The sequence below is a fragment of the Sorex fumeus genome, unplaced genomic scaffold, assembly GCF_029834395.1.
Source record: "Sorex fumeus unplaced genomic scaffold, SorFum_2.1 ptg000043l, whole genome shotgun sequence".
Classification (NCBI taxonomy): Eukaryota; Metazoa; Chordata; class Mammalia; order Eulipotyphla; family Soricidae; genus Sorex; species Sorex fumeus.
The window spans coordinates 43,550,625-43,577,042 of record NW_026606100.1 but is presented as its reverse complement, the minus strand read 5'-3'; the positions used below and the strand labels follow the sequence as shown (position 1 = coordinate 43,577,042).

The window sequence follows — 26,418 nt, the reverse complement described above, 5'->3', positions numbered from 1 at the left end:
GGACCGTGACTGACCATGAGGATCCATTGTGGACATATGGGCTCCCAGTCAAACTGGGTAACAGTCCAGTGGGATGAAGCTAATGTGAATGGCAGAGATGAAGTTATCTGTGGGGTCAGAGAGCAGGAAAGCATGTCAGTACCTGGTGGCTTTTGAGGTTGAACTTTCCATGTGAGTGGTGGGATTGCACGTTGGAGGAAGTTCTGTGCCTTCTCAGGGCATCATCACCTCCGGTACCTCCAGCAAGTACTGTATCAGTATGGGGAGCATAGCTCTGAGAAGGAAGGGATTCTTTTCAGAATTGGCAGAAAATGCAACATGTTGCACTTATTGAAATCCAACATGTTTGTGATGTTAGGTGCTTAGAATCAGAAAACAAAATTTTAAGTATTTGAGATGAAATTGCACGCACGCACACACACACACACACACAGGAAATGGTAGCCAATTTTCAACGTAAGTGTAGAGGCTGGAGTGATAGCACAGCAGGTAGGACATTTGCCTTGCACGTGGCCAACCCGGGTTCGATTTCCAGCATTCCATATGGCCTCCAAGCATTGCCAGGAGTAATTCCTGAGTGCAAAACCAGGAGTGACCCTTGTGCTATCACCGGGTGTGACCCAAAAAGCAAGCAGTCAATCAATCAATCAGTCCATCAATGTAAGTGATTTATTAAAGCAAAAGCAAGCAGTCAATCAATCAATCAGTCAATAAATGCTTTTGCAAGGGAGAGACGTCTGCCCCCTACTGGTGGAGCAGGTACATGGGGAAGTCCTTAGAGACTGTGGCAAAAGCCCTGAGCAGTGTTGGAGCTCCTTAAAGCCTTAAGCGCCGAGTTCGGGACGCCCCAAGTCAGGACTGCTCTGACAATGAGGTAGGTCAGAGTAGGGCTTCTGCATTACGGGTAGAATCAGCACGTTAATTTCCAGAGCCAGGACCTCAGCAGGAGGAAACAGAAGCATGTTGGAGCCTCTGGAAAGGTCAGCTCCGTCAGCCCCAGATGGGACATGCCTGAGTCCTGAGGGGATATCTGCGGGCGTCCTGGCTGTGTGGTTCACACTGGAAGGAGATGAACTGGCCATGCAGTCCCACCCTATTGCCACTCCTCTCACACCCAGGTTCTCCGAGCATGTAGGATCGAGTCTAGCTCGGTCTTGTTGTCTAGCAGCTGACCATCACGCTGCCGGCTTAAGCGCAAGTCATATAACTCCGGGACTGAGAGGGGTCTGGTGGCCCCTGACTAAGCGTTTCCTTTGGTCTTGGTGCCACACCTGGCTGTGCATTCTGCGTGTGCTGGATTCCTGAGCCAACTCCCCCGCTGACTGTTTCTGCAGAGAGAGGACAGTCTAGGTCCTTCCCTCAGTGAGGCCTCCTGCTTCCCAGGATCCTCTGCAAACCCGGCCTCGAGCACAGGGGGAAGACCACAGGCCTTGTGATGGGGCCGGGGGCTTGCCAGGGAGCCCCCATGATGTCACGAATTCAGCCACACAAAACCAAATGGTGTCACTCAGGAAGGAAGACAAGCATGACCATGAGATGAGGGACCGTAAGGAGGGCAGCCACTCAGCGTGGACGACCAGGGAGGGCTCTGAGGGGGGCCAAAGACAAGACGAGGAGGAAAAGAATGGAGCAGGAAGATGGGTCAGAGCACTGCAAGGACACGGACCCCAAGTCAGCCAGCTCAGGGTCCCCAGCTGCCGGGGCTGGAAGAGAGACAGGACACAGTCGTGAGGTCCCGAGAGTGGGCACTGGAATGGACACTGCAGGCCCAAGCCGGAGAGTGGTGACACAAACGATGTACCCCAGAGACTTGCAGCCGCAGGGTGGCAGGGGATGGCAAGAAGGGGGAACCCTGGGGACACAGCTGGGTCCCGTGGGGACCCCCGAGGACACAGTGACTATCCAGGGCTAATAGGAAGGTAGGACCCCGGCTGTGGAGGAGGAGGAGGAGGAGCAGAGGGGAGATATATGTAGTCCAAGGTAGGACCCGAAGGTCTTGGGGGTGGCGGGGAGGAAGAGAAGGCAAAAGCGAAGCCCCCGGATGCACGGCTGGTCCTTCTCATGCTCTGCCTCTGTTCCTAGAGTCAGTTTCTCCTTCCGCAGAAACATCCGAGTGTTCGCTTTTCCTTAGGTCTTAGCACCACTGAGGGACTCGGAAGTCGGGGTCTCTCGAGATCTCACGTGTGGACGTTTCTTTTCCAGCCCACCAGGACTTCCTCCGAAAGCATTTACTCCAGGCCGGGCTCCAGCATCCCGGGCTCTCCCGGACACACCATCTACGTAAGTGATGATGCCACCGGGGGTGAGGGGAGGGCATTGTAGGAACCAGACGGGCGTGACTGGGCAGGGCACGGAACCCAGGGCTGATGCTACGCCTTGGGGCTTCTCCTGTGAGGAGACTCCTATCTCATTTGGGTCCCTCGCCTTGTCAGCTGTATTTCCTTCAGGTGATTAAAGGTGTGTGTAGCTGAGTTGACCCATGCAGATGAGGGCTGTGTATAAAACTGCAGTGATCAGAGGTTTACAAAAAGACATGTTGGTGTCCGCTGACATCTAGGCATTTGGCTATATTAAATTTAATATTTTGTAAGGCTGATACTAAGCATTCTTAAGTTCTGCCACAAAGATATTCTATTATTTGACTCATTATGCCTGTTTTTTAGCACTTAGGGAGAATATTTTGGATTCACTGTTTGAGCTTTCTCTTTGATGCATTAAATTTAAGAGATTCTGGGGCCAGAGAACTAGTCCAGTGGATAAGTTACCTGCCTGGCATGCAGCTGACCCCGGTTTGATCCCTGGCATCCCCCAAGTTCCCCCAAGCACCGTAAGGAGTGATTCCCAAGTGCAGAGCCACGTAGTAAACCCTGAGCATTGCCGGGTGTGGCCCCCCAGATAAAACTTTAAGACTTTCTTCTGAAGGTTTATAGATCTCTGACTCAGTGAATTCAGCGTAGACTTTATCCTAAGCTCTTGGTGACTTTTAAAAAACCTTGAGTAACATATGACATAAGTGGAAATGTTCTGAGGCCTGTAACCTAAGTAAGCCAGGGTTCTGTTTATTTGTCAAGTCTTTTAAAGTTGCTGAGGAAATGCAATCAGCATAGCTCCCCGCTGAACTGAGATTGCAGTGTCATTGTTCTTCCTGTTTAACTTCTCTAGGCCAGAGTGGACAACGAAATCCTGGACTATAAGGACTTAGCAGCCATCCCCAAGGTCAAGGCGATTTATGACATTGAACGTCCGGATCTCATTACCTATGAGCCCTTCTACACTTCGGGCTATGAGGACAGGCAGGAGCGGCAGAGCCAGGGAGAGGTAACTGCCTGCCGTCCGCCAACTGCCTTTCTCTCTCACGTGGGTCAGAACCGCTGATCCCCATTGCCTATGCTTGGACAGCGTCTCCCTGGGGGCTTTGCCGTCTACGAAGCCCCTTTCACTTCTCCCGACCCTCACGGCGTGGAAGAAGAGCAGCCCGACACCCGCAGACCCAGGCGGGCTGAGTGAGCGATGGCCAGGTTTCAGGCCGGTGGAGCCCACTTCCTGGGCGGTGACCCTAACAGGGAAAGTCTGGAAGTTGGGCAGAGGGCAAGGTTTGGGGGCCTTGTGAGGAGGTGGCCCTGTCGGGGGACAAGCTAGAATATTCCTGGGGTGTGGAAGAAGAGAGAGCTTACACCCTCCATGGGGGCTGCTACAGTTTTCATGATTAGAATGCAGCAGGGAAAGGTGGTCTTGACGCTCCCAGCCCAGCACTGGGGTGGGACCAAATGACCCAGGCGTATCCCTGGGACCCATATTCTGCATGTGTGACTTTGACCAGGTGAAAGCTCTGGGGAACCATTGTCCCCACCTGTCAACCCACAAGGCTAGAGGGTGTGACCCAGGGCGTGAAGATCACGCACGTTTATCTGGTCAGGCAGCTCGCAGAGACCAGAGGTGGGGTGGATGCTAGCGGCGGTGGCTGTTTTCTGCATCTTCTGGCTGTAGTGACACTCTCCCAACTCAGGGGTCCAGAGGCTGGACCCAAGCCTCCGGCTCTGTAGGTCCCCCCACCCAGCTCTCCCAGGCTTGGGGTTCCCGGCTCTCTTGGGCCTATTCAACCCCACGATCTATTTTTCCCTTTTATTAATTTTTAATATGGGCCACACCCAGCAGTGCTGGTGTAGGAATAGGGGAGTCATGCTTGGCCCTGGGTGGGCTGGGTGTGGGGGGGCTTGCAGGCCTGGTGATTTAGTACTCAGGCCTGCAGATGCTTTGCAGCCACCAGGACCACCCCAGGTGATGCTGGGAATCAAACTCAGAGCCTTCCGCCCTGTTTTGCACGTGCTCCCTTGCCTGAGCTGTTTCCCTGGCCGCTTGGATTATTGGAACTGGATCTTCTCCAGACAGACTTGGGTCAGCTCAGAACATCCAGAAGGCACCATGGTTCTCTCTCGAGTGTTCTCGGTCATGTGCGATCTCTATTACTTTTAATTCCTTCACGTTTGTCTATAGGATGGGCTGGAGTGATAGCACAGCGGTAGGGCGTTTGCCTTGCATGCAGCCAACAGGGCCGACCTGAGTTCGATTCCTCTGCCTCTCTCGGAGAGCCTGGCAAGCTACCCGTGATATATTGGATATGCCAAACACAGTAACAACAAAGTCTCCAATGGAGACGTTACTGGGCCCACTCGAGCAGATCAATGAACAACGGGAGGACAGTGATGTTCCCCAGTGATGTTGTCTATAGGACTGTACACCGCTTGCTGTTTCTCTTCCCACCTGTTTTATTGCAGCTCTACCTAGTAACAGGTGGCCAGGGGGAGCTTGTGTCTGTAGTCTCATAGCACCACCTGCTGGTCGCATCCTTGCAGGGTACCAACCCTGGTCGCATCCTTGCAGGGTACCAGCCCTGGGTGTTTGGCTTGTCTCTGGTCACCAGAGATTTTTTTTTTTCTTCTTAAGTGGTGGAGACACGGCAAGGGAAGAATCCAGATAAAGTGCACAGGGCTGGTCCTAGAATCCACAGATCAGAATTCCCTAGAGTTCGAGTCATGTAAGCAAGGGAGAGGGGATTTGTCTGGTGGTGTAGTGGAGGTGTTGGGAGGTGTATTCAGGTGGTGTGTCCCCCAGGGTCCCTTCTGAGTCCCATCAGGAGCGTGGGCTTTGGAGTGGACGTTCAGACTTCAGAACCAGACTGACGCCTACTCGTCCTGTGGCTTTGGGAAAATTACCTACTTTAGGCTCCTGATCTGTAAACTCACATTAACAGTGACACCAATCATCGGGGGGTTCGTGAGTGATAAGTGAGATGTTGCTGGGAGCCAGACCTGGTACTTAAGTGGCCTTGCTCGTCCAGGGTTGAGTGCCCGCCTACTTCGGGAAGCAGCCGTTTTAGTGAACTCTTTTCTGATGCCAAGCGCCTGCCCCTTTACTCTGCTGCTGTTGGATTATTATTTTTTTTGGAGGGGGTTGGGGAGACTTGGAGTCACACCAGGCTTCAGTGCTCAGGGGTTACTTCTGGTTCTGAACTCAGGAGTTACTTCTTGGCAGTCCTGGGGGGACCATATGGGATTCCGGAGATCAAACACAAGTCTGTCAGGCAAACACCCTCCCCGCTGTACTATCACTCTGGCCCTGCTGTTGGATTCTTGTGTTCATTCTGGACACTTCTTCCATGGGGCTGTACATTGCTTATTTTATTTATTTGCGTATGTGTGTGTTTTCTTTATTTTTAAATTTTATTTGTTTTAATTGAATCACTGTGGGTACACAGTTACAAAGTTTTTCATGATTGTTTTTTTTTTATTTGTTTTAATTGAATCACCATGAGACTCAATCACAAAGCTTTCATGTTTGAGTTTCAGTCATGTATTGATTGATCATCCATCCCTCCATCAGTGCACGTTTTATACCACCAGTGTCCCCAGTATCTGTCCCCCCACCCCACATCCCAACCCTCCCCCTGCCTCTATGGCAGACAATCTCCCCCATACTCTCTTTTGTATTGCTTGTTATGAATAGCATAAGATGTCATACGCCATGCTCCTGAAATTCTAAAATTTTAGATAATTAGGGTCTGGAGAAATTTCTGCAGTGAGTGCTCAGTTCCCAGTCTCTGGATCATGGCTGTTAAGGAGCTTAAATAGCAGTTCATGGGGTGACCTCCAGGGTCCCATAGGGATGAGGAGATGAGAAGGGCCAGCTATTGCCCTATTCCTTGAGGCCTGGAGTTTGCCATCAGTGAAACCACTTACCTGCACTTCACTTTGGGTTCTGAAAAGTTGAGGGCCACTGGGATTCTTAGGGTGCAGGTGAAGGGACGATACCTGCCCCCATCTGAAGCATCCCAGTGAAATCGGTCTGGCTTAAAGTCCAGAGGCATCTCTGCAGTGAGCTGCTTGGTTCCGAGATTCTTTTGTGTGTCTCTAGTGATTGGTTTTAGTCATCCCATGTTCAAACACCCATCCCTTAGATTGCTGTTTTAGAAGCATCAAAGACCTGAGCTTGACTTTTGGGGTGCAGCCTAGTATTCCCAAGGCAGGGCCGGCGGGAATACCTGATGTTGCCCAGAGATAGGCTGCCATGGCACAACCCACCACTGGGCAGAGGAAGGGGCGAGGGAAGCTGCCCTCGTGATGAACATGGGGCCTCTTTTTCCTCTCCAGTGACAACCTTCTCATCAATTCACTGGGGAAATAGAGGTTGAGCCCTGGGTCACTCCAGGGGCAGTCCATGGCTGAGAATGTTTGGACAAGAACAGTCTATGTCCTTGCAGAGTCTGGCCTAGAGCCAGGAATGGGGGTGATGGAGCACAGGTCACCACCCCCTTCACAGGGGTCAAGGGTACAGAAAGTGCAGCCAGGAAAAGAGGTGCTGGGGCTGGGGGGTCATGGAGGACCCTGTGTGGCAGAGAATCTGCTCGCTGAATTGAAGGTGGGAGCTGGCTGCTGGGCTCTGTGTGTGTGTGTGTGTGTGTGTGTGTGTGTCCGTCCGCCCGCCGCTAATGAAATCCAGAGTCACTGCCATGTCTAACTCCCCTCTCTCTCCTTCCTCTAGTCTCCCAGGACCCTGTCACCTACGCCATCGGCAGAAGTAGGTACCATTTTTGAAATTTACACTGGGGAGGAACTGGGGAGTTCCTTGGGCCTTTCCTCGAATGGGGCTTTCTGACAAAGGACCTCAAACCAAAGACTGAAGAGCTGTGTATGGGCCAGTGAGCAGGAGAGGGTTTCTTTCTACACCAGAGCGAGAGATAGAGCCTCACCCAGCTCTGGGCTCTGCAGGAGGGAAGGTTTAAGGGATCTAGCCCCTGACCCCAGCCTGGGCACTGGCTCCCGTCTCCTGAGTTCTCCTGGACTCCCCTATTCTGGACTGTCTGGAGGGCCCAGCAGGACTCTCCTGGCCCATCAGCAGAGCCGTCTGCAGGCAAGGCCATGCTTTGGAGTCTAAGATCACTGAAACCCCCTATCACGGGTGAAGCTTTTCTGTGATTCTGATCGACACCCCCAGGCTGTCCCAGATGAGTGACCAGCCCGGGTGGGTCTCATCACACCCAGTGGCAGCCCTGTGGTCAGCGGTAAGTCCCATGTGACCTCCCAGATGGACTGCATCAAGCTGTCCTGCCCCAGAGCCGAAACCCACGGCCCCAGTTACTTCTTTTCACCGTCTGTTTAGTGGAGTGTCTTCAGGAAGCTCATGATAGCTAGCTTCAAAGCAGAAATTCTTTCACAGTGGGGCCCGGTTTCAGTAGATTCTTGGTTTGAGGCAACTCCACCCCGTGTGAACCACCAGAGACCTTAGCTGTTTTCCCTGGAGGGGTACTTTGAGATTGGAACTCAGAGCCCTCAAATCTGAGGGTGGTCCAACCAAGGTCTATCTGGCCCACACGCTACTTCATTGTAGCTGTTAGGGTTGACCAAGAGTCCCTGTGCTTCACACGATTTTACAGTTCCTTTCATTTCACAGTTTCACATTTGATAATTCCTTTCATTTCACCAATTTCATTTAATTTCACCCAGGGTGCCAGCACCTATGGGGTTGGGTGTATCCCCTACCTAACATTTGATTCTAAAATCAACCTGTAGCCTTGCACCAAGCAGCTTTCTGGGTATTACACATAAAATCCGACTGATCCCAGATCATCCCTCTAATTTGAGATAGCAAACCGCATCGCACTCTGATGGTCCGTGACTAAACACTTAGGAATAATTCATTTCCTTGGATATTCTGTCATTTACTCTTTAAGTTATTATTGATCAATTGTAAGGTTAAGATATATTTTGGGTCTTTTTACTTTGGTGGTGTTAATTAATGTATTGTTAGGCCAACAAGGATAAAACCCAAACCAAAGTTTCTTTGCCTCTTTCTTTCTTTCTTTCTTTCTTTTCTTCTTTCTTTCTTTTTCCTTTCTTTTTTCTTTTTCTTTCTTTGTTTCTTTGGTTTTTTTCCTTTTTCTTTCTTCTTTCTTTCTTTCTTTCCCTCTTTTTTCCTTTCTTTCTTTTTGAGGGGGGGTGGAATACCAGCTGTGCTCAGAGATCACTTCTGGCAGGGCTCAGAGGGCCAGATGGGGTGCCAGGGATCAAACTGGGTCAGCTGCATGTAAAGCAAGTACCTGGACCCCTCTTTGCCATTTTCTCCCACATTTTATATAGCCATGGTTACTGAGGGTGTCATTGAGTCATTTGTCGGAATCCTTCAGACTCTTGTTTTATTACAATTGTAGAAACTTCACAGGATGACAAATTCCCAAAATGTAAAGCATTCCTTATACTCTCCTAATTCTTTAAAGACTTGTGTGTTTCATTTGAGTGTGTTATTTTTGTACTTAAAAACATAATAGATTCTTTTGTAGAGTTAACTCTTGGTATGCTGATGTATCCCACTGAGATAATATCCATAATGGCATAACTGTTTCCCAGTTCATTGATCATTTAATAACAAAGTTTTATGTTTATTAATGCTAGTATTATATCGGTCAGTCGATTTTTCCACTTAAACATTTTTAAAGATCTTTTCCTATAGCGAAATAGAATTACTAGGCTTGAGTCCCTCACCAATTCTTCCTTCTGGAAAATTAGTATAAAATGTCACCAGGCCAATGTCACAGACATTGTGACATTGGTCAGTGAAAGGGAGATTAGGGTCAGGAGCTGGTTCTAAAAAGCTGCACTGTACTGCCTACACGCCGGGCTCTGGCCTGCTTGGAACATTCTGTAACATTTTATAGTCACAGGGAAGGGAGATAACATGATTTCTTCTGATGCAGATCTGATGAAACAAAACTGGAAGTAAACGAGAAAAAAACAATCCCAGGAATTAAACTTTCCCAGAGTGCTCAGTGTGGGTGCTTGCAGTTTGCATGCCTTAAAAATTCAGGGAAAGGAACATATTGCCAAAATGCTTGAACATTTTGTTCAATGTGCATTTGTCCGAATATGTCCCCAGGGCCTCTGATGCAGGCACCCCGAGTGGACCCACTGATCTCTGCGTAGCTTTTGTGCAACTTTGATTCTCAAACGTAGCGATTGCCCTAATGTAGGTCTGGGTCTCACACTTTCTCCCTCTTTATTTCCCAGGGGTACCAGGACATCCGGGATCGGATGATCCATCGGTCTACGAGCCAGGGCTCCATCAACTCCCCCGTGTACAGCCGCCACAGTTACACTCCGACCACCTCTCGCTCACCCCAGCATTTTCACAGACCTGGTAAGAGCAGCGGTTTGGGGGCGGGTGCTGTGTGACTCCCCTCACCCCTGAGCGCTGGCTGCAAAGCATCACTCCCCACCCCCCACCCCCTCCACCAGTCTCCCATGAAAAAAAGAAAGGGAAAATTCATATTCAAAAAGCCCTATCCCTCTCCCAGGAGAGGAAAAAATGGAAAGTTCATCTCCAACTCTGTTTTGTGTGGTCTCTTTTCTGAAAACATGTCATTGTACGGTTCTGTTTATTATAATGGATTGAATAATTGCATTTTAATGGCAAATTCACTAGAAAGTTTTCTTCTGATCCAGTCATGATTCCAATACTGAAGGCAAGGAAGATTTTTGGTTTAGACTTGAAGAAAATCTCATCCTCCTGAAGTTGAAATGAAGATCTCCAACAGAAAAGATTCTGATGTGTGTGTCAGGGCTGGCCACTGCAGATGAGTGTCTAGGGTGTTCCTTATTCAGACCTGGGCTTTACGCAGTATGCGTGGACAGTTCGTACTTTGGAGAAGCAAGGACTAGATTCAGCCTCAGGGTTGTGTTGGATAACTTTTCTAAGCTCCTTTCCAATCCTCTGCTTTTGAATCGTACTTGCAAAACAAAAACACCACAGACATGAGTGATAGAGTAATGGACCTGGGGTGACCATTCTCTGCAGCCCCATTAGGTCCCCATTGGTAGGACGAGTCTGTGGAGTCGGAAACATGGGTAGACCCAGCCCAGAACTGGGGTGCCCTGAGTAGGAGCTTCACAAAGGAAGACTTCAGGCTTGAGTGGTGATAAGAACAAACCCGTTCATGTGTCAGTGGAACAGTGAAGCCCAAGAAATGAGCCAACGTCCGTAGGCTACTGTCTTCTCTCACAAACCCTAGATTTAAGCTCAGTAGAAAGCTCAAGCCTCACCACTTGACTCTCCCAGGAAGTCCTGTGTTCTCCAGGCCCATGACTGTCGCCTCTGTATCCGTTGAGTTGCCGTCTGTGAGTTTGCAGATTGTGTCTGCCCGCTGTTTCCATGCACAGCTGGATGCATTTTATCCAGGACCAGACCTGGGGCCCGACTTAAGCCCCGCTCTGTCTTGCTCACAAGAACCCCTTTATATTGCCACCTCTGCAGAATGGTTTATGCCAAGGTCACTGAGACCCTAGGCCTGACCTTGTCAGAGTGACGCAGGGTCCCCCCAGACCCCTGAATAGTGCGGGGGTGGTCAGCCAGCAACCTTTTCTCCCTGAAAGGCCGTGTCTGGATTGACTCTATGGAGCCCTGGAGAGTGGCCTTCTGGCCAGTTCCCCCTAGGGTGCCCTGACCTTTAGCGACACTGCTGTTCTCAGACCCCATGCTTCTCCCCCACACAGAACAGGAGCTTTCTGTCGCCCCTTGCTGGGCCTTCTTACTGTGTTCTGAGGTCTCCCCAAGCCAATGAAGCAGGCAGGGCCTGTTAACAGCGACACAGTTAGAATCCAGCCCCTCTCACTGACCTCTCCTGCCTTGGGGGCGGCCCAGGGCAGGCTCAGCCTGCCCGAGGTCTGGGTGGGATGGGAGGGACCAGCTGTGGCTCTCCCCCTGCGAGAACAAGGCCTCCCCGTGCCCAGCACTGCCCCTATTGGGCTCAGGGTCTTACTTAAGCGGCAATTCCTGCAGAGGCAAAAAGCAGAGTACCAACCGGCGGGGGAAGTCGGCCACCGAATCTCACGTCTGAGCCTCTCCTAGACAGGTCACTTTGCCGGGTGCTTGAAACGATGGATGGTCATTTTGGAATAAGCAGTTCCGAGGTGCCTGACTCAAAACAGCTTATTTTTAAGTCGAAAAGACGCGCCCCCACCCCCTCCTGTCTCAAGGGGGCCTGGACTTACTCCGATGGAAGGTCCAACACACCAAAGTCCTTCTCACCAAAGCCATTCATCCTCAGAGAGTGGCTCTTCCCACCCGGACTCCCCACCCCCACCCCTGGACCTGACCCTGCAGCCTGACCCCCGTGGCCTAACCCCAGTAGGGATGCTCTTAACCCTTTCTCCTCCCTCCCTTTCCAGATGCCTCACTAATGCGTTTTCCTTGCCACCCCACCCACCCCCGAATGTTGTCCCTGCTCCCGGTTAATTTCTGTTCTTCTTTTCTGTTTCTGCCCGCCCTGCCCCGGGCTCTGGCCGCGCAGAGCTGTTGTCTCCTGGTGTGCAAAGGCTGTCCCACCTGCGCACCAGCAGTCCCAGCTCCCACAGCGACTCCCGCCCCAACTCCCCCTTCCGACACCACTTCATCCCCCATATCAAAGGTAAGGAGGCAGACTTGCGAGGCAGCGCCCAGCCGCGCAGAGCCCTATTAGCAGCGGGGCCAGGCTAATAAGGTGTAGCTCCAAGGACGCGGCCCCACGCTTCCGGCCTCTCCGCATGCCTGCGTGTGTCGTCACCACGCCCGGCCGCCTCTTAGAACTGGCATCGCACCTCCCGTTGGGAGAAACGTGTCATTTCTAAGGACTGGAAGAAACAGGAAGTACGCTGCAGGTCCCCCCAAGAGTGGCGAGCTGGTCAGCGGAGAGCACAAACATATATTATGATTTTGTTTTTCCTGCCCCGTGCCAAAAGCAAAATATAATATATAGATGGGGTGTGCCTTTTCCTGGATTTGGTATGGGATTTGTGTCAGCCGGAGGGAAAATTGTGTGATGAAAATCCCAAATTCATCGGACATGGGGGTAGAGAGACCACCTTAGTTTTGCAACACGTGGGCCATGCTATGTAGCTTGCGCTTCTTAGAGGGCATTTCATTTGAGTCATGGGCGAGAGGGGCAGTGCTCTCTGTATTCTGTTCCTGCCCCACCTGTCTGCCCCCCACAATATCCCTCACCCCCACATCCCTGTTCAGTCTCCTCTCATTCCTGTCCCCCTTAAGGGTGACAAAAGCCCCCAAAGGACTTAAAAAGGGACCAGAAACCAAAATAAATACTAGATTCAGTCTGGGGCTTGGATTGGAACCAAATCAGACAATGAAAATAGTAGCAGGAGGGATCAGCCAACAAGCAGAGATGTCACGGGTCTTAAAACAGACTTGGGGGCTGGAGCGATAGCACAGAGGGTAGGGCATTTGCCTCGCACGTGACCAACCCGGATTCGATTCCCAGCATCCCATATGGTCCCCTGAGCACTGCCAGGATAAATTCCTGAGTGCATGAGCCAGGAGTAACCCCTGTGCAACGCCAGGTATGACCCAAAAAGCAAAACAAACAAACAAACAAAGACTTAAGGATTCTGACCATGCCCCAAGCTATAGACATCACTGGCCAGTGACCTCAGAGTGAGTCCGTTTAACACCACTGTCATGATTGACCGACATAAGACTTTTCCTCAGTGCTCCTTTGGATTTTAGAGCAAGGGGCTCCTAAAATATAGATGGACCACACTCACAACTGCCGTTATTGCATAAATAACTGTGCTGTTCTAGTGCTTTCCAAGCCACAAAAATATTCTTGCTGACATGCTTGTTGAAGACACACACCACTTACGATTGGCCAGAGAAATCTATCTTGTTCAGTTAGGCACAGCACTTTCCAAAATTCCTGGCAGATTATTTTAAATGATTCTTGTCAGTCAGTCATGGGGATGGAAGAAAAACGCTCTGACTAGCTAGAAGCCAAGAGGCCATTTTGGAGAATATTTATAGACCCGGGAGAAATTTTGAGAAAAACTTGGGAGATGTATTTTTAAAGAGACGTTATATAGAAAACCCGCCTTGGCCCAGTTAAGCTGTGCTCGCTTCTGATACGCCAGAGAAGTTATGTTTTTGATCCATGAGAACGTGAGCTGCCTCGTGATTTCTATACGTTTCATCTTTCAGAAGAGATGCATTTTGTAGAATGACAGAACCATGTGCCTTTTGTAAATCAATATGAAGCATATGCAGATAACATACCCCAACATAACCAGCCCTACCAGAGCTGAGTCTGGAGGGAGTCTTGTGGGTAGACGGACTCCCGCATTCCAGTAGTGTCCCTGTCCCATGCTGGAGGTGGCCCCTGGGATGGTGGGCTTAGTCCCAAGATTGGTTCAACGATAGGGGTGAGTGAGGGCGAGCACTGTTCTTTGTCATGTCATCTCAGCATCCCTGAGGATGCTGACCGTTACAAGGTTCACAGACTCTAAAGTGGCAGCCAGGGATCCAGCTTGGAGTCTTAAGTATGTGAGGCATGAACTTCATTGCTGAACTTTTCCACTTCTTTGTAGCTTGAAAATGCCATTCTCAGGGCCAGAGCGATTCTAAGCAAGGAGGGTGTTTGCCTTGCACGCAGCTGACCCAGGTTCGATTCTTGGCATCCCATATGGTCCCCTGAACACCTCCAGGAGTAAGTCCTGAATGCAGAGCCAGGAGTAATCCCTGAGCATCACCAGGTGTGACCCAAAAAGAAAAAAAAAGAAGAAGAAGAAAGGAAAGAAAAGAAAATGCCATTCTTCCTGAGGCCAGGACAGACAGAGTGCAATGGATAGTCATTTAAAAGACAAGATTCAGCAACATTCCCTTTTCCCTGACTGGAAATAATAGAGATCAAAGAAAGGACCATTTCTCCAGGTGCCTGATGATCTTTATTAAGACCGGAGCAGGACACTTGGTCTGAATGTAAAGCTTTAGACACAAATGGCCCGTGTTTAACTGATAAGCAGCGGTAAGCCAGGAGGGACTAGTGCAACCCCAAATTCACTCTTAAGACTTGTTTATTCATAGGAAATATGATGTCTGTAACAAGCAGATGTTCAATCGATAATTTTTTTTTTTGCTATGAGAAAAATCATGGAGTCTTTACCTATTAAAGGTATTACTTTAAGAATCTACTGTAGTTGAGTGGCTAGATGTTGATTCTCCATGGAATTATTTCTTAATTATTTTGAATAGCACTTGTTCATTTATGTGGATGGTCTCTCCAGCACTTGGAAATTTCTGCACAGATGAGACTTAGGACCATTTGAGAAGCCCCTTGACGATCTCCTTCACACAAGACCCATCTCCCAGGGTTTTCAAGGCCCTTCAATGTCACATGTGCTTTTTATCTTGAAGCTTATCATCTCAAAGGAGTTCCCTTTTTTTTTAAAGCAAATGTAATCCGGGGAGCTTGAGGACCCCAGGGTTGGATGTCTGTCTCAGGCGGGGCCCCTGCTGCAGTAGCAGCCAGCAGTCCAGCCTCCCCTCGCCCAAGTCCACTTCCTGGTCCTTATTTCTGGTGCATGTGGCTGAGCCCCTGGGCTCTTTACGCTGAGGCTTCCTGCATGCTCTGAAACTCCGATGTGCTTCACCAGCTGTTTCTCTGTCTCATTGGCTTCCCATCCACTTCCTGTAACGCCCGCCATGTCTCCTGGCATGCTTTATTTCCGATCTCTGACCTTCTCTGCAGCTCATTCTGTCTGAGTGTATAGTTCATTCTGAGTGTGTCACTGTTGGGCCATTTGGACAAGTGCATGCCTAGAGCTTGGGAAAAGCTGTGTTTGCTCTGTCCTGGACTTTGTGCAGTGTTTGCTGAGTTTCTTTCCTTCCTCTTTGAAATACTGTGAAGTCTCTGCATTATGTGTGTCTGAGAAGTATTCGTTGAATTTGTGAATGGCAGGGCTACATATATTAAGTCTCTCTGCAAGGACATTCCCCAATTTGCCATAGTAAGTAGTTAATACTTGTTGAGGGAACCCTTTTTCTGAAATGTTAGACAAGAACTGGTAATTTAGAAGTGCTCTCATGATGGGTCAGAGCGAAAGCACAGAGGTACGGTGTTTGCCTTGCATGCAGCCGACCTGGATTTGGTCTCCGGCATCCCATATGTTCCCCTGAGTAACCGCCAGGAGCAATTCCTGAGTGCAGAGCCAGGACTAACCCCTGAGCATCACCAGGTGTGACCCAAAAAGAAAAAAGAAAAAAAAAGAAAAAAGAAAAAAAAAGAAAGAAAGGAAAGGAAAGAAAAAAAGAAGTGCTCTCATGAAATCCTCAGTGCTGCCAACTTTTCCGTTTCACTTAAAGTATTCCTTTATCTCTGCAACAGTTGGACTGAGAATCTAGAAGGCTAAGCAGTGTTCTAGCACATTCCCCCAGCAGACACATGCACATGCACAGCCATTTAGATTTACTTGACCTAGAATTTGTCCGTTAGGTACACAGGATACGAAAAGGATCAATGAAAGTGAAACAAACTTAATGTACTTCATGAAGGACAATGAGCAGCTTACAAATGAACAATTTTCTAAAAGGTAAAAGGTAAAGGCCCTCCCGTTGATCGTCGATTTGCTCGAGCGGGCCCAGTAACGTCTCCATTGGAGACTTTGTTGTTACTGTGTCTGGCATATCGAATACTCTCGGTAGCTTGCCGGGCTCTCCGAGAGGGGCGGAGGAATCGAACTCGGGTCGGCCATCTTGGCCACTTGTAAGGCGAACGCCCTACCTGCTGTGCTATCGCTCCAGCCCAATTTTCTAGAGAGTGGAAACACAGCTTGTTAGGTTGACAAGAAGATGCTGAAAGCAAGAAGTCCAAGAAATATATGTGTGAAGCTGACCCTTGAACCATTCAGGTTTGAGGGTAACAGACCTTGGTGCTGATGAAAAATTCTTTTTCACTTTTGACTTCCCCCAAAACTTAGCCTCTGTCATCCCTTAGTATCCCCAGGGCATTGGTTTCAGTACCCCCACTTCCTTGGATACCCAAGTTCAAGGATGGTGGAACCCCTTCCAGTTGACTCCCCATAGTGATGGTTTTGTATTCACTGATTGAGTCAAACGATAGTTGGCTGAATCTGTGAATTAGAACCTGCAGATAGACAAGTATCTCATGTAAGTACAACCTCATGTTGTTTAAGAGTCAATTGTTAACTTCTCACCATAGTAGCTAAGATCACTAATAAGTAGGAATAAACCAATATGATGACTTTTTTGAAAGGAACAAAAACATGAGTCTGATAGATACAATATTATATGTTAATATAATGTTTAAACTCTAAAATCATATCTATGATGTTAATAATAATAGTAATCATGACAATAACGTATTCCATCTAGGATATCTCACCTCCTACTTTATTTAATACTTAAGTAGTAAATTCTGCACAAAAATAACCTTTTTGGCCTGTGTGAGTTATTTCCTTCTAGGATAGAATGAAAAAATAGGATAAGTTCAAATTTTTCTTGTTCTTTAAAAGATAGCATTTTAGTGCCATTCATATTTTGTTGGCTAATAATGCAATGCCTAGTGCCATTTTATATTCTGAGACCTTATTCCCAGTGAGCCTCAGACTTGTGGAAACTGCAGTGTGTAGAATCACTTAGGTGGGTGTGTTGCTGAATCTCTCTCTCTGACTGGTGTTTCGAATGTCTTCGTGGGAGGTTTGAAATGAGTGTAGAGTTAAATTCATGAAGAGTTGAACATAGTGCACAGTTGGGTGTTTTTTTCTAGCAACTTAAAAAGTCAATGGAGGTGTAAGGTATGCAGTGAAATAAAGAAGTATACCACTGGAAACACTATTTAGTCAGAATTCTGATGTGGAGAATTCATGCAGCTTAGAGAGCAGATATTCTCCAGAAGTAATGGTTTCTGCCTCCACTCACCCAACGAAGCCTCTTGATGAGAGAAAGTTTGTTAAAATACTAATTATAATCCTTAAGCCTGTGTGGCCCTAATATACAAATACCCTTGGGTGTGCATAATATTGACTGACAATAAAAATAAATGTAGTGGCATTTCATACGGTTGAGTGGCATAAACAGAACCCATGGGGACACAGCCTGGAATTTGGGGTGTTCTACAAGTCAGAATGGTTCGTGAGAAGGACAAGGAAGTGAATGTAGGTTCAGAGCAACTGAGCTGGGAGGATCAGGATACAAGAGGAAGAGTCTTCAGAAGAAATTGCATATTACCAGGGATGCTTCTCTAGTAAGGCCCAAAAGAGCTGTTATGGGAGTCAAGAATTCTTCTGAGGTGAAACAGTGAAATTGGGGCTACTGGGTTAGCAACTCCAATGGAAAGTTCCTGAAAGTAGGTACCACTCTGAGGGCTTTGCTACCAGTCAACCTCCAGCTTCCTGGACTTGGTCGGGCCGGCAGTGGTGCTCTGTCAGGCCCATGCTGAACTAATGGAGTTAGTTGACATCGTTCACCCATTGCCGAAACCCGAATGCAGGAGACCAAGTTCTTATTAGCCTCTGGAAGAAACAGGATTCCCCTCTACATGTGTGAACCAAGTCTTGCTGTGTGCCTCTGCCTGTGTTCTTCACTCCCTTTGCCAGATAAGAAGGAGATGGTTATTTATCTTTGGAAGAGTGATAGTAAATGATAGAACAATTCAGTTAATGGACGAGCCATTTGGGGTGAAGCATCATCATTTATAGGAGCTGATATTAGACTGAAACAGTTAAGTGTACATTAGGTACCTTGAAAGCTAGTGATCAGATGGCTCTTGAGGGAAAAATAAATGAGGGACACAGTAGCCAAACTTTATATTCAAGAGGAAACCAACGCAGACTTTGTACTTGGATGATGCTACTGTCCATTGGCAATTAATCTGTGCTTTAGTCACCTACAGATATACTGAGAAATTTAAACTCTGAAAGCCTGATGTTTTAAAACTTCAGCAATTTGACAACTTTCCTACTTTGTTGACCAGAGTTAGAGCAGCTTAACTCACTTAAAGCAATTGGTTCTTGTGCAGTTAAAGTGAACGTAAGACTATTTGTCAATTACAGCTCAACTTCTACAAGACTGAAAAATTTAATTGACCCTTGCTTTATTTTCAAAAGAGCTGCTTTAGGGGCTGGAGCCATAGCACAGCAGGTAGGGCATTTGTCCTGCACGTGGCCAGCCCGGGTTCAATTCCCAGCATCCCATATGGTCCCCTGAGCACCGCCAGGAATAATTCAGTAATTCCTGAGTGCAGAGCCAGGAGTAACCTCTGTGCATCACCAGGTGTGACTTACAAAGCAAAAAAAAAAAAAAAAGTTGTTAACGCTGAGGGGTAGAGAAATTGGCCTTTACCAAAATGTAAATCTTTCTTTACTGCAAGGACACTACAAAGAAGAGGAAAGAACCACAGAATAAGCAAATCATAGATTTGATAAGGGACTTGTGCGCAGAATATTTAAAGGGCACTTCCAGGTCAGTAAAGTAAAAGTAAAGTAAAGTAAAGGCCCTCCCGTTGATCATCGATTTGCTCGAGCGGGCCCAGTAACGTCTCAACACAAGTAATCATGGGGCCAATTCATTCACCTTTGGTAGCACTGCATTTTCCGGCATATTCTTGGTTTCTGACAAGTTGGGATGGGGTGGTAGGGTAGGGCAATTTAGTGCAATTGCTCATGTTTTCCCCATTTTGCATCAGCCTCTCAATAATCTGGTCTGATGGGAATGATGGTGGCTAAAGTGTCCCTCCAGGCTTTCGCCACCAAACCCCAACAATCCTTCTCAGCCGCCTCCCCATTCTCTCCTCCAAGAACCCCCTGCTGTCCAACCACAGCCCAGTCCTATGGCTGCCGTGTCCCCCAACTTTTCTTCCTCTTCCTTCCTGACAATATTTCAGCCCCCGCGTCTCTAGGCAGTTCAACCCCTCGTGAAAATACACCTCAATGCCCAAGTCAATTCTAACACATTTCAGTAGTTCTCAAAAAACCAGAGTCAGAGAATGGCCTGTGTTCCTGGGAGCCCACAACACCATGGCAATTTGAAGGTATCCTTGGTGGATCCAGGGGGCCCTTCTCTTTGAAGAGAGTGCTGGAGAGTGGTCAAAATTGGTGCCACCCTCTCCCGCAGGAGGGATCTCACTGGTGGCGGTATTTCAGAACGAGGAACCAGGAAGCTATGCTACAGCCAGAGCACTGCTAAGACACAGGACTGGGTTCCCAGACTGAGTCTTCCAAAATTCAGAGACATCCATTCCAGTTGCAAGCCTGCCATCTGCCTGGAAGTGATTGCATTTGGGTTTGCCCAACTCCCACCCCGTTAGCTGCTTGGGAGTTAATCATCTGACCTGACCTGACCGTTGACCCTGAATTATTAGCAAGTGACTTTGCATTCCTCTTCCCGTACTTTCTACCCAACCGGTTTGCTGCTAGCTCAAGCCCCAGCTGCATGCCCTTGGAATGACGCAACCTCCTGCTACCTGCTTCCACCTGGTTCTACTGGAACTCACATCTACTCTTTTTGGAAAACTAAACCGTAAAAAATAAATGTAATGGCATTTCATTTATTACCTCCCCTGCGCCAGCTGAGTGGATGAATTGAGTTTGTTTCTTTTATTTCTCTCTCTCTCTCTCTTTTTTATTGGATGCTCTTCCTTCCGGTTTGTTGTCTTGGGTTTTTGGTTATGCTGGCTTGGTTTGCCTTCTTGCTCTCCTATTTTCTTATTTTTGTTTTCTCCATTCTTCTCATTTGGAGGCAATGAGCCATCCAGCGGCCGGAACTCCCCTCTCTTTTACCGGCCAGACAGCCGCCCTCTCACTCCAACTTACGCTCAGGCCCCTAAACATTTCCATGTTCCAGGTAGGAGCTGACACGGTCTATGTCTTGGTGTCTGTCCCAGTGTAGAATGTAGCCTTGTTTCCCGTGTCTTGTCTCCATTCCTCATGCTCTTTAAATTGAGACGCACATGGTTGACAAATCCTAAATTGCAGGATCGGACCCCAAAGGCCTTTTTGAAAGTTTTGCATGTGAAAAGCCAGGATGGTATTGAGCATACTCAGGCTTCTCCAAGTTTTTATTTCTTTTATTTTTAGAAGGGAGCAGAAAGGTCAGGTTCTGAGGGTTGAATTGGCTTGGGTTGGTTCTGCATAGAATTTTCATTTTACCTGTATAAGTCGAGCTTCCTTATCATCATGCCGTGGTTTGGTGCCACTGACAATGAATCCTGCTGGCAATTTCGTTATTTTCTCTTAACGACCGAACCACAGGGTATAAAACCAGATTCATGATCGGTCTTCCTGCAGAGGCCAAGTTCTCCAGCCATGCCCAAAGCCTACAGAACTATCTTGCAATTTAGGTTGGATGTCGCAGCTTCGCTCTGGAGCCATAAACATTTGCTGTCACCATGCAGAGAGGATTTTGCCCCTTGGAAAAACTGGAACAGTGAGAACCCACAGAGATCTTTCTGTTTCGAGTCAGCTCAGTGTGTGAGGACCAGCTTGGCCATCAGAGGTCATCACCATCTGAGGTCATGGTACTCTTTTTCCACTGGAAGGACGTTGTTGTGCTTCTGGTAGCCATGGAGAGTTGTTGGATGAAATCACTCACTCTGCGAACATGCTGCATAGTTGGAGCTTGTCAGCACTTAATTTTTTCCTTCTGCCTCCTAAGCTGAACTGATACAGAACTCAGGAAAGTTCCATGTTCAAGTTAGGGGTTGACACCGCTAAGGGAGGATGACTGCCTCTTTTCAAGTTTCTCTGAGCCTTGAAAATCGTTTTGTTTTGTCCATGGACGAGTCTGTCACCCTAAGAACACCTCACCGAGAAGCAATGAGTGTCCAGAGGACTCAGGGGCAGCAGCCCTTTGGAAATGTCCTGGTATATTTGCAGGCCAAGTGAAATGGTCACGTGATCAAACAGGGTCCTGTCTAAGACAGGACTCAGATTTGGCACCTGGTTTCTTTTTTTTTTTTTTTTTTTTTTCCCTTTTTGGAAAATCTGGCCCTGGCAAGTCAGGTTTGTTGAACATCCTGGTTCGTGCGTCAGGCAGACCTGGTCCATGAGGTGTTCCTCTGTTTCAGCTGTTAGTCTGACTACATTGCTTCCCCCGTGACACTCATTGGTTGAAAAGGAAATTGAGCTTCCAGTGTCGGCTGGGAGCTCAATTTCCAGAGGAAACAATTTGGGGACTCTCCCCCCAAACTGGTTATGTCTTTCCCCACCCTCCCTCCACCTCCCACCTTGAGTTCTCCACTGCCTGCCTTCCCTCCTCTCATCACTTCCCTTCAAGCGATGTGTGTACTTGAAGTAAGCGGCCCATGACTGAAGTACATCTCCGTCCGCCTTCCCACGTATTACAAAGGGTTCCATGTCATTTGTCTGTAGTCATCTCTGTACGATTCCCTCCAGTAGCCTCCGTCTTTGTAATACAGAAGCCAACAATTGTGCTGGTTTGTGTCTCTTGGAGAGTCTTCGGTTCGGTTTGTCCCTCGGGTGGTCTGTGGATGCCATCGCTGGACCGGTCCCCGTACTCACATACCTCTGCTTTTCATTTCCACAGATGAAGGGGTCAACATCTACCGGAAGCCGCCCATCTACAAGCAGCATGGTAAAACCCGCTTCCTTCCGCGTGACTTTGAAGCGGCAGGCGCTGCTGACTTCTCTTTGCTGTCCTCTGAAAGGCTTCGGGGCTACTGTTTTGAAGGCTCACACTGGAGCCTCCAGCCTCAGGGGCTGCTTCGGGCCTCCTCAGATGCCAGTGGCGAACATCGGGGCTCCTAGATGGGGAGCACTTAGCTCTAATTAGGACGTTGCTCGTCCACCCAGCTGCCACTTCAGACATGGGAAAAGGCCGGGGCTACTTCCACTGTAATTGATAGTTACTCTAACAAGTCTGGGTTTGGGAATTTTTGTTTTCCAACTTTCGGCCATCAGTTAATTTAACTAGCCTCTTGTAATTTTGATTATAAGCTGGCCCTCAAGTTTTGCTTAATTAAAACTAGTAAGAGGGGGCTAGAGCTATAGCACAGCGGGTAGGGTTTTTGCCTTGCAGATGGCCCACCCAGGTTCGATTCCCAGCATCCCATATGGTCCCCCGAGCACCACCAGGAGTAATTCCTGAGTGCATGAGCCAGGAGTAACCCCTGTGCATCGCTGGGTGTGACCCCCCCCAAAAAAAACTAGTAAGAGGAACCACCCAGAGACAATAATTTGACTGAGTCTCCATCAATGTACCCCAAATTTCTTAGGGGGCTGGAGTGCCCTGGGGTGGAGTGGACAGGAAACTCCTCCCAAACTAAGGTCCTTGCGTTGGCCCCAGCTCTGCCCGTACCTGGCTGGACAGTTTCTTATCTGTCAAAATCCAGTGTATGTAGCCAGCAAGACTCTCGAATTCCTAAGTCTCCTGCAGGTGCAATTTATAGTTGTGTTTTTCTTCTCTGGGAATATAATTTTTTTCACCTAGAAAACTGCATTACTTGCTGTAAAATCATATATCCTCTGTGATCAGACAGATCAGATAGAAAGTTGAGATCAGGTAGTCTCGTAAAATGATGCACAAATTGTGCCTGGACATTTGAGGCTGCCTTGTGAATCCATCCTATACAAATGAATCCTTTAAGGTTTAGGATCCAGTGCAAAGCAAAAGCTGAAGATGCCCAAGGAAAAACTTTTAGGCCAAAGGTCTAGGGGGTGGGAAGGAGAATGTCTATTGTGATGGCTTTAGAACTATGATTTGCTTCGCTTCTTTGGTGTCCTTTCTTTTACATCACATGCTTGCTCTTTAAGTTTGTTAACATTGTTTTTGTTTGTTTTTTTATGGTTTAATGTCTTCTCACCCACTCATTAACATGTGAATGTTTACTGACTTCATCAATTCTAATGCGTAAGTACTGTTTGAAGTCATGCTTTTGAAAAAAAAAAAAACCCAAAAAACTAAGAGTCCCTTCTTTTGGTTGAGCAGTTTATGGAGATAAAAACAAAACAAAACTCTAGTCCTTCCTCTCTAAATAAAAATAATCAAATAATTAAAATTTTACATTGTATAATGTTATTTGGGGGAATAGATTAGCTTACTTGAATGAAGCTTCATTCATTAGCTTACTTGAATGAAGTTTATTTTGAATTTACTTTCTCTCAATCTCTTGTAATTAAGAAAAGCACAATCAAAATAACAAGGGCCCTGAACCTTCTGCAAGGCAGCAGTTCACTGCAAGAGAAAAAGACATTATTCCCCAAACAGATACATTATAAAAATGCTGGACATAAAGTCGTATCTTTTTTTCATACAGATATAAAATGCAGAACTACTCAGTCTTTAATGCACTGGTGCATTTTGCTTTTCTTCCAGAAGAAAGCATAGTATGCAATGTTTTCCAAGAAGAATTTTTTCTCCCATGAGGTTAGAGATTTAGAGTCACATGTCCCATGCCCTGGACAAGACTTTACCCCTTACTGCTGGTTGACTTTGCTTGGTCCACTTAAGCAGGACAAGACTCTGAAAAATACTTAGAGCCCAGAATGCTACTACTAATACTACTACTACTACTACTAATAATAATAATGTAATACAATTATAATGCAGATTCAAAAAGTTATTTGGAGATTTAAAATTTTTTGACCCCAGGGAGGAGTAAAGTTTGTTTTGAAGCAAAACTAAGGTATTTCAGAATGCTTAGTAACATCCCAGACCAATGAGTCAGAATCAAGCATGATTGATATACTTGCTTGGCTCTGCTCGGTCTTTGATTAGATTTGGGGCTTTAAGCCAGTGACCCTGGAACCTTGACCAACACTGAACTAATGCTGCTCTTGCCTGCCTTGGGTTGCAAAGCTGGGTGACTCATCTTCCATGCAGTCCCATAAACAGAACAGTGAGGGCCCAGACCTGGCTCAGGCTTAGTTCCCGCAGGCTAAGAATAGATTTTTTCCCCCTTTTCCATTTCTCCTGGAACTCCAGGGATGTGTTGAAGTGAACTGGAGCAAATATATCTGTGGCCAAGATGCCACAAAGATTCAAAGGCAGCTAGCACTCTTAAGATTAACACATAGCCGAATAACAGCATCCTGCTTGTAGCTCATCGATTTCAAATTACTAACTTGGCTTTCCAGTTGCTGTAGAAGAGTGGGCCCCGAGGGAGTAATGGTGATGTCCTTTCCCCATGCTGTCCAGTACAGCAGCCACTCACCCCATGTGGCTTCCGAGTACTTGCAATGTGGCAGGTGTGACTGAGGAACTGGATTTCAGTTGTATTTATTTGGGGGAGGGGAAGGGGCCTTATTTTCCTGTGTTAATTTGAATAGTCACATGTTGCCAGCAAGCTCGAGAAGAAGGATTTTCAGATATAGACAAATGGAGACAAAGCTTCTGAGTTGACGGGCAGAGGATGCTCTAAGTGGTCCCTAGGTCTCAGAGAACAAAGAAGCTGTATAAATGGGCTTGGACCAGCAGGACCTTGCAGACCAAGAGCTAAGCTCCCCCTGGTTCCCACCTAGATGCAGCTGCCTTGGCAGCCCAGAGCAAGTCTTCAGAAGACATCATCAAGTTTTCCAAGTTCCCAGCAGCGCAGGCTCCAGACCCCAGCGAGATACCAAAGATTGAGACGGATCACTGGCCCGGCCCTCCGTCTCTGGCTGCCGTAGGTACGCAACCCTTGCAGCTCAGCTCCGTGGACGAATGCCAGGAGCTCTGGCAGTGAAATGCTAGAAAGATGTGAGACAGTGTGTCCTTATCTTAAAGACACTAGGGAAAGGAGGTGGCAACAGAGCAAAGAGAAGGAAGCAAAGAGTTATGTTATGTGCCAGATGCTTCAGAGTTGTGAAACCCCACCTGTGAGATGGCGATGGATCTGACTCTTGCAGATACTGTGATTCTTGAATCAGGTCACTGCAGGCTCTCCATCAACAGAGCTGGTGGGTCGCTTGACTATAGAAGTATGACTTCCGGCAGTTCCATCTGTTTCTGACTTTCTGGGTGGGAATTCCAACTCTCTTAACCAGTCTTCACTCTGTGGAAACACTTTCACTTTCCTGGCAAAATCACCTTCTCCTTACTAAAGAAGGGCCACTGCCGAGACACGGGTGCACTAAGATCTTACTTAGTGACATGCTGTTCCATCTACCATCGCCATGAATTCTGTGCTGAAAATGTCACATTGGAGCTGTTTGCACACTTTTCTTTAAACCACAAATTTATGCTTTAGGTGGTGTCTGTGTCTTGACCCTTTTTTTTGTCCGTGGTGGGATCACTTGGCCTAAAAAGTGGTATTAGCAAACCCAGACGCTAATACCAAAGTGTCAGCTTTACAAAGATCATGCTACCGAGTCTTATGCCTGTTTCCCCATTTAATGACTTTAATTTTCTGAAACCTCCCAGTCTTCTTCATTATGCTAGGTCTCATCAGCTTTTTAGATACCTTTTAGAAGAAGAAACAATATAAGTGGGCTTTGAAGGGATTTATTGTTACAGACCTAGTTAAGGGAATGCTGGCTTGATCCAGGATGCCTGAGTATTCAGTCATCTATGGAGTTGACTTGAGATTTATATCCTCCATGCAAACTTGTGCCTGTTTTTGTTGGAGGTAGGACAGCAGTTGGGCTACAACCAGTGGTGATAAGGGCTTACTCCTGACTCTGTGCTCAGGGATCACTCCTGATAAGATCAAAGGACCATATGGGACACCAGGATTGAACCTAGGTTCGCTGCATGCTATGCAAGAGCCCTACCTACGGTACTATGCCTCCATCCTCAATGCCTATTTATTTTTGATGAATGTAGACTTAGGAAAGAAAATCCCCAGGGACATTCTTGATTTCAAGATTCAGGCATCATTCCCCCTGCCAACTGTGTCCCTGCTGGCACCTCTTGAGACCCTTGAGGTTTGAAGTTCCAGTCATATGACCTGGGGACTTCACAGCAACTGAACTTTAGGGGAACAGGAGCAGCAATTATGCTAGTTGCTGAAACCATCACTATAGTTGGAAGCACTTTCATATTCCAAAATAAAGAAAAGTTACAGACCAATATTAAAAATTGAGACTATTAGTCAAACCATGTTTTGATTAGATTAGCAAGATTTCCTGCTTTCCTCCCCCAACCAGATTGATGCAA

At 47.5% G+C, this 26,418-nt stretch overlaps 1 protein-coding gene across 3 annotated transcripts in view; it reads left to right on the top strand.

Moving 5' to 3' along the window:
- ABLIM1 (actin binding LIM protein 1) overlaps positions 1 to 26,418 on the top strand; it is a 318,451-nt gene that overhangs the window by 274,784 nt on the left and 17,249 nt on the right. For 2 of the 3 annotated variants that reach the window (XM_056120594.1, XM_056120593.1), the window contains exons 9-16: positions 2,203 to 2,280; positions 3,163 to 3,318; positions 7,039 to 7,074; positions 9,558 to 9,687; positions 11,837 to 11,953; positions 20,065 to 20,169; positions 21,871 to 21,918; positions 24,804 to 24,950. In XM_056120594.1, the coding sequence (XP_055976569.1) occupies positions 2,203 to 2,280; positions 3,163 to 3,318; positions 7,039 to 7,074; positions 9,558 to 9,687; positions 11,837 to 11,953; positions 20,065 to 20,169; positions 21,871 to 21,918; positions 24,804 to 24,950 (817 nt within the window). The remainder of the gene's footprint in view (positions 1 to 2,202; positions 2,281 to 3,162; positions 3,319 to 7,038; positions 7,075 to 9,557; positions 9,688 to 11,836; positions 11,954 to 20,064; positions 20,170 to 21,870; positions 21,919 to 24,803; positions 24,951 to 26,418) is intronic. The other variant, XM_056120595.1, reaches the window with a different exon arrangement.